Source organism: Delphinus delphis, chromosome 6, assembly GCF_949987515.2.
Source record: "Delphinus delphis chromosome 6, mDelDel1.2, whole genome shotgun sequence".
In the NCBI taxonomy this organism is placed as follows: domain Eukaryota; kingdom Metazoa; phylum Chordata; class Mammalia; order Artiodactyla; family Delphinidae; genus Delphinus; species Delphinus delphis.
In genome coordinates, this window is record NC_082688.1 from 67,802,905 (window position 1) to 67,815,086 (window position 12,182).

General features: G+C 36.0%; 1 protein-coding gene across 1 annotated transcript in view; it reads left to right on the forward strand.

Annotated features, from left to right (window-relative positions):
* Nucleotides 1-12,182, forward strand: part of ADAMTSL1 (ADAMTS like 1) — a 434,468-nt gene that overhangs the window by 395,505 nt on the left and 26,781 nt on the right. The window contains exon 25 of the mRNA XM_060014779.2: nt 13-220. Coding sequence (XP_059870762.2) covers nt 13-220 — 208 coding nt within the window. The remainder of the gene's footprint in view (nt 1-12; nt 221-12,182) is intronic.

Sequence of the window (12,182 nt, forward strand, 5' to 3'; positions counted from 1 at the left end):
TCCTCTTTCCAGGTGGATGGTGACCTCCTGGTCCGCCTGTACCCGGAGCTGTGGGGGAGGTGTCCAGACCCGCCGAGTGACCTGCCAGAAGCTGAAAGCCTCTGGGATCTCCACTCCTGTGTCCAATGACATGTGCACACAGCTTGCCAAACGGCCAGTCGACACCCAGGCCTGTAACCAACAGCTATGTGTGGAGTGGGCCTTCTCCAGCTGGGGCCAGGTGAGAGGGCTTTTTCTTTTTTAATTTTTATTTTCTATTGAAGTAGAGTTGATTTACAATGTTTCAGGTGTACAGCAGAGTGATTCAGTTGTGCATATATATTTATTCTTTTTCAGATTCTTTTCTATTATAGGTTACTATAAGATATTGAGTTGAGTTCCCTGTGCTGTACAGTAGGTCCCTGTCATTTATATAGGGACCATTTATTTCATATATATAGTAGTCTGTATCTGTTAATTCCAAATTTATCCCTCCCCCTTCTTTACCCTTTGTTAGCCATAAGTTTGTTTTTCAAGTCTGTGAGTCTGTTTCTGTTTTGTAAATAAGTTCATTTCTATCGTTTTTTTAGATTCCATATATAAGCGATATCATATGATATTTGTCTCCTTCTGACTTACTTCACTTAGTATGATAATCTCTAGCTGCATCCATGTTGCTGCAAATGCATTATTTCGTTCTTTTTTATGGCTCAGTAGTATTCCATTGTATATATGCACCACATTTTCTTTATCCATTCATCTGTCAATGGACATTAGGGTTGTTTCCATGTCTTGGCTATTGTGAATAGTGCTGCAATGAACATTGGGGTGCATGTGTCTTTTGGGGTTTTTTAAATTAATTTTTATTGGAGTATAGTTGATTTACAATGTTTTATCAGTTTCTGCTATACAGCAAAGTGAATCAGCTACACATATACATATATCCATTCTTTTTTAGATTCTTTTCCCATATAGCTCATTACATAGTATTGAGTAGAGTTCCCTATGCTATACAGTAGGTTCTTATTAGTTATCTATTTTATATATAGTAGCATCTATATGTCAATCCCAATCTCCCAATCTATCCCTCCCCCTCCTTCCCTCCTGGTAACCACAAGTTTGTTCTCCACATCTGTGACTCCATTTCTGTTCTGCATACAAGTTCATTTATACTATTCTTTTAGATTCCACAAATAAGTGATATCATATATTTGTCTTTCTCTGTCTTATTTCACTCAGTATGACAATCTCTAGGTCCATCCATGTTGCTGCAAATGGCATTCTTTCTTTCTTTTTTATGGCTGAGTAATATTCCATTGTATATATGTGCCACATCTTCTTTATCCATTCATCCGTTGATGGACATCTAGGTTGCATCCATGTCCTGGCTGTTGTAAATAGTGCTGCAGTGAACATTGGGGTGCATGTATTGTTTTCTCTGGATATGTGCCCAGGACTGGGATTGCTAGAGCATATTATAGCTCTATTTTTAGTTTTTTAGGAACCTCCAGACTGTTCTCCATAGTGGCTGTAGCAATTTACATTCCCACCAACAGTGTAAGAGGGTTCCCTTTTCTCCACACCCTCTCCAGCATGTGTTACTTGTAGACTTTTTAATGATGGCCCTTCTGACTGGTGTGAGGTGGCACCTCACTATAGTTTTTATTTGCATTTCTCTAATATTTAGTGATGTTGAGCATCTTTTCATGTGCCTATTGGCCATCCATATTTCTTCTTTGGAGAGAGGTCTATTTAGGTCTTCTGCCCATTTTTTGGATTGGGTTGTTTGTTTTTTGTTGTTGAGTTGTATGAGCTGTTTGTATATTTTGGAAATTAAGCCCTTGTTGGTCGCAGTGTTTGTGAATATTTTCTCCCATTCTGTAGGTTTTTTTCATCTTGTTTATGGTTTACTTTGCCGTGCAAAAGCTTGTGAGTTTGATTAGGTCCCATTTGTTTATTTTTGTATTTATTTCTATTGCCTTGGGAGATGGAACTAAGAAAACATTTGTACAATTTATGTCAGAGAATGTTTTGCCTATGTTCTCTTCTAGGAGTTTTATGGTATCGTGTCTTATGTTTTAAGTCTTTAAGCCATTTTGAGTTTGTTTTTGCGTATGGTGAGAGGGTGTGTTTTAACTCCATCCATTTACATGCAGCTGTCCAACTTTCCCAGCACCATTTGCTGAAAGAGACTGTCTTTTTCCCATTCTATATTCTTGCCTCCTTTGTCGAAGATTAACTGACCTTAGGTGTGTGGGCTTATTTCTGGGCTCTCTATTCTGTTCCATTGATCCACTGTTTTTGTGCCAATACCATGCTGTTTTGATTACTGTAGCTTTGTGGTATTGTCTGAAGTCTGGGAGGGTTTTACCTCCTGCTTTGTTCTTTATCTTCAGAATTGCCTTGGCAATTCTAGGTCTTTTAGGGTACCATGTAAATTTTAAGATTATCTGTTCTAGTTCTGTGAAATATGTCATGAGTAATTTGATATGGATCTCATTAAATCTGTAGATGGCTTTGGGTAGTATGGCGATTTTAACAATATTAATTCTTCCAATACAAAAGCACGGGATATCTTTCCATTTCTTTGAGTCATCTTTAATTTCCTTTATTAATGTTTTATAGTTCTCAGCGAATAAGTCTTTCACCTCCTTGGTGAAGCTTATTCCTAAGTATTTTCTTTTGGGGGTTGTGATTTTAAAAGGTATTGTTTCTTTTACATTCCCTTTGATATTTTGTTGTTGGTGTAAAGAAATGCAACAGATTTCTGTATGTTAATCTTGTATCCTGCTACCTTGCTGAATTTATCAGTTCTAGTAGTTTTTGTATGGAGTCTTTAGGGTTTTCTATATATAGTATCATATCATCTGCATATAATGACAGTTTTAGCTCTTCCCTTCCAATTTGGATACCTTTTTATTTTTAAGATTTCTTTTGATGTGGACCATTTTTAAAGTCTTTATTGAATTTTGTTAAAGTATTGCTTCTGTTTTATGTTTCGGTTCTTTGGCCATGAGGCACATGGGATCTTAGCTTCCTGACCAGGTTTCAAACCTGCACCCGCTGAGTTGGAAGGTGAAGTCTTAACCACTGGATTGCCAGGGAAGTCCCCCCAATTTGGATACCTTTTATTTCTTTTTCTTGTCTGATTGCTGTGGCTAGGACTTCCAATACTATGTTGAATAGAAGAAGTGAGAGTGGGCATCCTTGTCTTGTTCCAGATTTTAGCAGAAAGGCTTTCAGCTTTTCACCATTGAGTATTATATTGTCTGTGGGTTTGTCATAAATAGCTTTTATTATCTGGAGATATGTTCACTCTATACCCACTTTGGTAAGAGTTTTTTTTTTTTTTTATCATGAATGGGTGTTGAATTTTGTCAAATGCTTTTTCTGCATCTACTGTGATGTTCATGTGTTTTTTGTCTTTTGTTTATGTGGTGTTATCACATTGATTGATTTTATATGCTGAACCATCCTTGTGAACTTGGGACGTATCCCACTTGGTCATGGTGTTACGATATTTTTTATGTGTTGCTGGATTCAGTTTGCTAATATTTTGTTGAGAATTTGTGCATCTATATTCATCAAAGATATTGGCCTATAATTTTCCTTTTAATGGAAGTATATATAATTTTCCAAAAAGGAAAATTATAAAAGACCAAAGACATTGGTCTTTTAAAGAAATTTCTCCAGTGACTCTAAGTCAATTGCTCAGGAGAGGGATCTAAACATGGGCATGTTTTAGAAGCCACCCAAGTGATTCTAATGTGCAGTCAGGGTAGAGAGCCATTGTTCCAGGCCAAGAAGAGTTGAAGCCTAGCTGCTACCAGCAACCCCTTTCTCCGTTCCCTGTTGGAGGTTAACCAAAAAAGTCCCAGGTTAGCTCAAGAGAGAGAATAAATGGGGGCTCAGCTGGACGGAGGGAGGAACCACAGTAACTCTCCATTTGGAGAGGAAATTTTATGTTTTAGTTATAACTGAAAAGAAAGACCAACACAAACTGCAGGTTCTTCATTAGGAAGAGCAAACCTGAGCTGTGACACACACCAGGCCATGACAGAAGCAGCCAAGGGTGCAGTGTGCGGTGCTGTCATCATTTCTGGGCCAGGTCATTGTTTCTGGGCCAGGTGGGACTGAACACAAGTCAGGAACTCCCATTTGTAATTAGAGGCCTAGATTTTGCCCAGTGCAGGTAGATAGGGCCTCTATTTAGACAAAGCATAGTTGTCCTATTCATCATCTGACTCCTTCTCTGTTTTAGAATGTTGTTGGCACCAAAAAAAAAAATCTGGTGTGGTGCTTGAGGGAAATGATATAATTGTATATACTCTGTTTTTCCTAAAGTCTGGGTTCAAAACTTACTGGAGACCTACTGAGCATCTAAGAGCTGCCTGCCAGGACTGATTATCAGCTGGTACCTACCAACTATGTGGGAACAACTGTTGTGGTTTGTCAGAGGCCCGTGCTAATTGGTAGGATAACTGTTTTGATTGGTCAGGCATAATTTCTGAATGGTCAGTATCTGAAACATACCATTAAGCTTGGCCTGTGAGGACATGCCAAAGCAACCACACAGCTCAAAATTATTTGTGTAACTCTATGAAATAGTGTGACTGAATGCTTGGGGGCAGTTGGCAACTTGAACTTATTGGAACTGGTATCTACACATTACTGCATTCATGTTCCCTCATCCCAACCCTGAAGTGTGTTATTTGGAAAACAATCACTTGGAACATCCTATTAAGTTAACACACTGTGGTCATCTCTAATGAAGATGAAATGTTATTTGGGGAAAATGTGGCCACAGAATTCATTTGCAACTTATAAGCCATTTGTGTCCCAGGTGAGCCTGGGAATGACGCTCAATACTGGCAAATCAATATGCTCAGCCGGAGGCTCCTTTTTGGGGCCTCTACCAACCCCCCCTTATTTCCAGTGACCTAATACATGTGCTTCTTAGTCAAAGAGGCATGAGCTCCCCCTTGCTCCCATGCCTGGGAGATATCATCTTTCTCCTACCTGGAAAAGCCCACTTCTGATAGCTCTCATTCCGCCCAAGGCAGCTCTGCTTCTAGGCCCTCAAGGCTTACTGGCAGTTTGTGAAATTACAGTTGGGAACAGATCTGGCTACACGTGGGAGATGTTTCTGCATTGTATCACTGAGGTCACTCAAGGGCATATACGTGCACACTGATCATGCTGAGTGATTATTTTTCCTAAAAGACAGAAAAATAGGTCTTTCCTCCTTCCTTCCTCTCTAACACTCTTCACCCCCTTCTTCTTTCTTCTAGAACCCTCTAGGCAAGTTTGTCTCAAGCTTTAATGTGAATCACCTATGGATCTTGTTAAAAACGCACATTCTCATCTAGTGAGTCTGGAATAGAGCTTTGGATGCTGAATTTTTTTTTAATGGAAGTATAGTTGATTTAGTTTCAGGTGTACAGCAAAGTGATTCAGTTATACATATTTTTCAGATTATTTTCCTTTATAGGTTATTACAAAATATTGAGTATAGTCCCCTGTGCTATACAGTAGGTCCTTGTTGGTTATCTATTCTATATATAGTATGTGTTTATGTTAATCTCAAACTCCTAAGTTATCCCTGCCCCCTCTTTCCCCTTTGGTAACCATAAGTTTCTTTTCTATGTCTGAGGATCTATTTCTGTTTTGTATATAAGTTCATTTGTATAATTTTTTTTAGATTCCACATATAAGCAATATCATATGATATTTGTTGTTCTCTGTCTGGCTTACTTCACTCAGTATGACAACCTCTGGGTCCCTCCATGTTGCTGCAAATGGCATTATTTCCTTCCTTTTTATGGCTAAGTAGTATTCCGTTGATAAATATACCACATCTTCTTTATTCATTCCTCTGTCAATAGACATTTAGGTTGCTTCCAGGTCTTGGCTATTGTAAATAGTGCTGCAATGAACACTGGGGTGCATGTATCTTTTCCAACTATGGTTTTCTCCGGATATATGGCCAGGAGTGGGATTGCAGGATCATATGGTAGCTGTATTTTTAGTTTTTTAAGGAACCTTCATACTGTTCTCCATAGTGGCTGCATCAATTTACATTCCCACTGACAGTTGTAGGAGGATTCTTCTTTCTCCACTCTCTCCAGTATTTATTATCTGTAGACTTTTTGATGATGGCCTTTCTGACCAGTGTGAAGTGATACCTCATTGTAGTTTTGATTTGCACTTCTCTAATAATTAGTGATGTTGAGCATCCTTTCATGTGCCTTTTGGCCATATGTATATCTTCTTTGGAGAAATATCTATTTAGATCTTCTGTCCATTTTTTCATTGGGTTGTTTTTTTAATATTGAGCTCTATGAGCTGTTCCTATATTTTAGAGATTAATCCCTTGTCAGTTGTATCACTTGCAAATATTTTCTCCCATTCTGTAGGTTGCCTTTTCGTCTTGTTTATGGTTTCCTTTGCTATGCAAATGCTTTTAAGTTTAACTAGGTCCCATTTGTTTTTGTTTTTATTTCCATTACTCTAGGTGGTGTATCCAAAAAGATATTGCTGTGATTTATGTCAAAGAGTGTTCTGCCTATGTTTTCCTCTAGCAGTTTTATAGTATCCAGTGTTACATTTAGGTCTCTAATCCATTTTGAGTTTATTTTGTGTGTGTGGTGTTAGAGAGTGTTCTAATTTCATTCTTTGACATGTAGCTGTCCAGTTTTCCCAGCACAACTTATTGAAGAGACTGTCTTTTCTCCATTGTATAGTCTTGCCTCCTTTGTCATAGATTAATTGACCATAGGTGCGTGGGTTTATTTCTGGGCTTTCTATCCTGTTCCATTGATCTATATTTGTTTTTCTGCCACTACCATACTGTTTTGCTTACTGTAGCTTTGTAGTATAGTCTGAAGTCAGGGAGCCTGATTCCTCTATTGGATGCTGAATTTTTAACTGAATTATTTTTATAATTCACATTATATTAGTTTTAGGAGTACAACATAATGACTTGATATTTGTATATATTTCAAAATGATCACCACAATACGTCTAATTAATATCCTTCACTATACAGTTACTAAAAACATTTTTTCTTCTGATGAGAACTTTTAAGATCTATTTAACTTCCAAATATGCAATACTGTATTATTAACTATAGTCATCATGCTGTATATTACATCTCCATGACTTACTTATTTTATAGCTTGAAGCTTGTACCTTTTGATCCCCTTAACTATTTTACCCACCCCCTGACTATGACAAACACCAATCTGTTCTCTGTATCTATTTTGTTGGTTTTGTTTAGATTCCACATATAAATGAGACCATATGGTATCTGTCTTTCTCTGGCATATTTTACTTAGCATGATGTCCTCAGGTCCATTAGTGTTGCCACAAATGGCAAGATTTTTTTTTTTATTGCTGATTAATATTCCTGTGTGTGTATATACACACGTGTCACATATATGTGTGTGTGTGTGTGTATACACATATCATTTTCTTTATCAATTTATCCATTGATGGACACTTAGGTTGGCTGCGTATCTTGGCTATTGTAAATAATGCTGTAATGAACATGGGGGTGCACATATCTTTTCAAATTAGTGTTTTTATTTTCTTCAGGTAAATACCCAGAAGTGGAATTGCTGGTTCATTTTTAATTTTTTGAGGCCCCTCCATACTGTTTTCCAAAGTGGGTACATCTATTTACATTCCCACCAACAGTTCACAGGGGTTCCCTTTTCTCCGCATCCTCACCAACACTTATTTCTTGGCTTTCTGATAATAGCCATCCTAACAGGTGTGAGGTGATATCTCACTGTGGTTTTGATATGCATTTCCGTCATGATTAGTGATGCTGAGTACCTTATTTTTTTCATATGCCTGTTGGTGATTTGCATGTCTTCTTCAAAAAAATGTCTATTCAGATCCTCTGCCCCTTTTTAAATTGGATTTTTTTTCTATTGAGTTATATGAGTTCTTTATATGCTTTAGATATTAAACCTTTATCAGATATATGATTTGCAAATATTTTCTCCCATTCAATAAGTTGCCTTCTCATTTTATTGAAGGTTTTCTTTGCTGTGCAAAAGCTTTTTAGTTTGATACAGTTCCACTTCTTTATTTTTGCTTTAAAAATAATATCCCAAAAATCAATGTCAAGGAGCTTACCACCTATGTTTTCTTCTAGCAGTTTTCTGGTTTCAGGTTTTCTGTCAAGTCTTTAATCCATTTTGAGTTAATTTTTGTGTATGGTATAAGGTAGTGGTTCAGTTTCATTCTTTTGCATGTGACTGTCAAGTTTCCCCAACATTTATTGAGACTGTCCTTTCCCCACTGTATACTCTTGGCTCCTTTGTTGTAAATTAATTAACCATATATGCGTGGGTTTATTTCTGGGCTATTCTGTTCAATATATGTGTGTCTGTTTTTATGCAAAACTATACTGTGATTACTGTAATTTTTTATCACTAGTATAGTTTGAAGTCAGTGATGCCTCCAGTGTTTTCTTTCTAAAGATTGCTTTGACTATTTGGGGTCTTTTGTGATTCCATATAAATTTTAGGATTGTTTATTCTATTTCTGTGAAAAATGCCATTGGAATTTTGATAGGGATTGTAGTGAATCGGTAGACTGCTTTGAGTAGTATGGACACTGTAACAATACTGATTCTTTCAATCTATGAGCATGGAATATCTTTCCATTTATTTTTGTCATCCTCAATTTCTTTCATTAATAAGTCTTCAGTGCATAGGTCTTTCATCTCCTTCATTAAATTTATTCCTGGGTATTTTATTCTTTTTGGTGTAATTTTAAATGGGATTGTTTTCTTAATTTCCCTTTCTGAGAGTTTGTTATTAATGTATAGAAATGCAATTGATTTGTGTGTGTTGATTTTGTATTCTGCAACTTTACTGAATTTGTTTATTAGTTCTAACAGTTTTTTTGGTGGCGGTCTTTAGGATTTTCTATAAATAGTATCATGTCATCTGCAAATAGTGACAGTTTTACTTCTTCCCTTCCAATCTGGATGCCTTCTTTTTTTTTTTCCTTGCCTATTTGCTCTTGCAAAGACAATACTATGTTGAGTAAAAGTGGCAAGAGTGGGCATCCTTGTCTTGTTCCTGATCTTAGGGGAAAAGCTTTCAGCTTTCCACTTTTGAGTATGATGTTAGTTGCGGACTTGTCATATATGACCTTTATTATGTTAAGGTACCTTCTGTCTACATACACTTTGTTAAGAGTTTTTATCATAAACAGATGTTGAATTTTGTCAAATGTTTTTTCTCCACCTATTGAGATGATCAAATGATTTTTATCCTTCATTTTGTTAATGTGGTATATCACAGGTTGATTGCTTTGTGGATACTGAACCGTCATTGCATTCCTGGACCAAGTCTCATTTTATCATGGTCTTTGATCCTTTTAGTGTATTGTTGAATTTGCTTTGCTAATATTTTATTGAGGATTTTTGCATCTGTGTTCATCAGGGATACTGACCTGTAATTTTCTTTTCTGCATCACCCTTGTCTGGTTTTTAGTTTCAGGGTAATGCTGGCCTCATAAAATGAGTTTGGAAGAGTTCCCTCCTCTTTTATTTTTTGGAGGAGTTCGAGAAGAATTGATATTAATTCTTCTTTGAATGTTTGGTAGAATTCACAAGTGAAGCTGTCTGGTCCTGGACTTTTGCTTGTTGGGTGGTTTTTGATTACTGACTCAATCTCCTTACTTGTATTGGTCTGTTCAGATTTTCTATTTCATCGTGATTCAGTCTGGGTAGGTTATATGTTTCTAGGAATTTATCCATGTCTTCTAGGTTGTCTAATTTGTTGGTGTATAATTGTTCAGAGTAGTCTTTATGATACTTGTATTTCTGTGGTATCAGTTGTTATAGCTCCTCTTTCATTTCTGATTTTATTTGAGTTCTCTTTTGCTTGGTGAGTCTAACTAAGGCTTATAAATTTTGTTTATCTTTTCAAAGAATCAGCTTTTTGTTTCATTGATCTCTTCTATTGGCTTTTTAGTCTCTATTTCTGCTCTAAAATTTGTTATTGTTCTCCCTTCTACTAATTTTGACCTTCATTTATTCTTCTTTTTCTGTTTCCTTGAGGTGTAAAGTTAGGTTTTTTGAGACTTTTGTTTCTTGAGGTAGGCATTTATCACTGTGAACTTCCCTCTCAGAACTGTTTTTGCTGTACGCCACAAGTTTTGGTATGTAATATTCCCATTTTCATTTGTCTCAAAATATTTTATTTCTCTTTTGACCCATTGAATGTTCAGTAGCATGTTGTTTAATCTCCACATATTTGCAAATTTTCCAGTTTCCTTCTTGAAATTGATGTCTAGTTTCATACTATTGAGGTCAGAAATGAATCTTGATATCATTTCTATCTTAAATTTATTAAGATTTGTTTTTTGGCCTGTCATATGATCTATCCTAGGAAGCATTCCATATGCACTTGAGAAGACTGTGTGTTCTGTTGCTGTTGGATGGAATGTTCTATATATATCTATTAAATTCATCTGGTCTAACATATTGTTTAAAAAGCTGATATTTCTTTATTGATTCTCTGTCTGGATGATCTATCCATTGATATAAGTGGGGTATTAAAGCCCCCTGCTATTTTTATATTGCTGTCTATTTCTCCTCTTAGGTCTGTTAATATTTGGCTTTATATATTTAGGTGCTCCTATGTTGGGAGCATAAATATTTACAAATGTTATATCCTCTTGTGGATTGACCCCTTTATCATTATGCAGTTCCCTTGTCTCTTATACCAGAAAAATTAGACTGTTAAACAAAAACTGTCATAAGTATAGCTACCCCCAGTTTCTTTTGGGCTCCATTTGCATGAAATATCTTTTTATATATCTTTTATCCCTTCATTTTCAGTTTGTGTGTTCTTACGTTTGAAGGGAGTCTCTTGTAAGCAGCATATACATGGGTCTTGTTTTTTCTATCCATTCAGCTACTCTGTCTTTTGAATTGAGAATTTAGTCCATTTACCTTTAAAGATATATTGGTATGTATGTACTTAATGCTTTCTGGCTGTTTTGTAGTCCTCTCTGTTCCTTTCTTCTGCTACTGCTTTCTTCCTTTGTGGTTTGATGACTTTCTTAAGTGGTATGCTTATATTCCATTTTTTAATTTTTTGTGATTATATTTTTGCTTTGTGGTTACTATGAGGCTTATATATTATAGAGTATATCCCTAACAGTCTATTTTAAATTGATAAAAACTTAAGTTTGTTGTAAACTTAAACCATTCTAAAGCTTAACATTTTTACTCTTACCCCTTCCCCATGTTTTATGATTTTGATGTCACATTTTATATCTTTTTATCTTGTGTATCCTTAAAGAATTATTGTAATAGTAGTTATTTTTACCACGTTTGTCTTCTTACCTTCATACTAGCTTTATAAGTGATTAATCCACTACATGTTCTGTATATTTACCTTTCTATTGAGGTTTATCTTTTCTTGTTACTAATTATTGCCCTTTCTATTCAGCTTAAAGAAGTCCCTTTAACATTTCTTGTAAGGCTGGTTTAGTAGTGATAACTCCCTTGCCTTCTGCTTATCTGGAAAACTCTTTCTCTCTCCAATTTTTTTTTTCTGGTGATGCTTTATTTATATATTTTTTTTCATTTTTGAATTTTAATTTATTACTTTTTTACATAGTACGTTCTTATTAGTCATCCATTATAAACACATCAGTGTATACATATCAATCCTAATTGCCCAATTCATCACACCACCATCCCCATGCCCCACGACTTTCCCCCCTTGGTGTGCATACGTTTGTTCTCTACATCTGTGTCTCAACTTCTGCCCTGCAAACTGGTTCATCAGCGTCATTTTTCTAGGTTCCACATACATGCATTAATATACGATATTTGTTTTACTCTTTCTCACTTACTTCACTCTGTATGACAGTCTCTAGATCCATCCACGTCTCAACAAATGACCCAATTTCGTTCCTTTTTATGGCTGAGTAATATTCCATTGTATATATGTACCACATCTTCTTTATCCATTCGTCTGTCGATGGGCATTTAGGTTGCTTCCATGACCTGGCTATATTGTAAATAGTGCTGCAATGAACATTGGGGTGCATGTGTCTTTTTGAATTATGGTTTTCTCTGGGTATATGCCCAGTAGTGGGATTGTTGGATCATATGGTAATTCTATTTTTAGTTTTTTAAGGAACCTCCATACAGTTCTCCATAG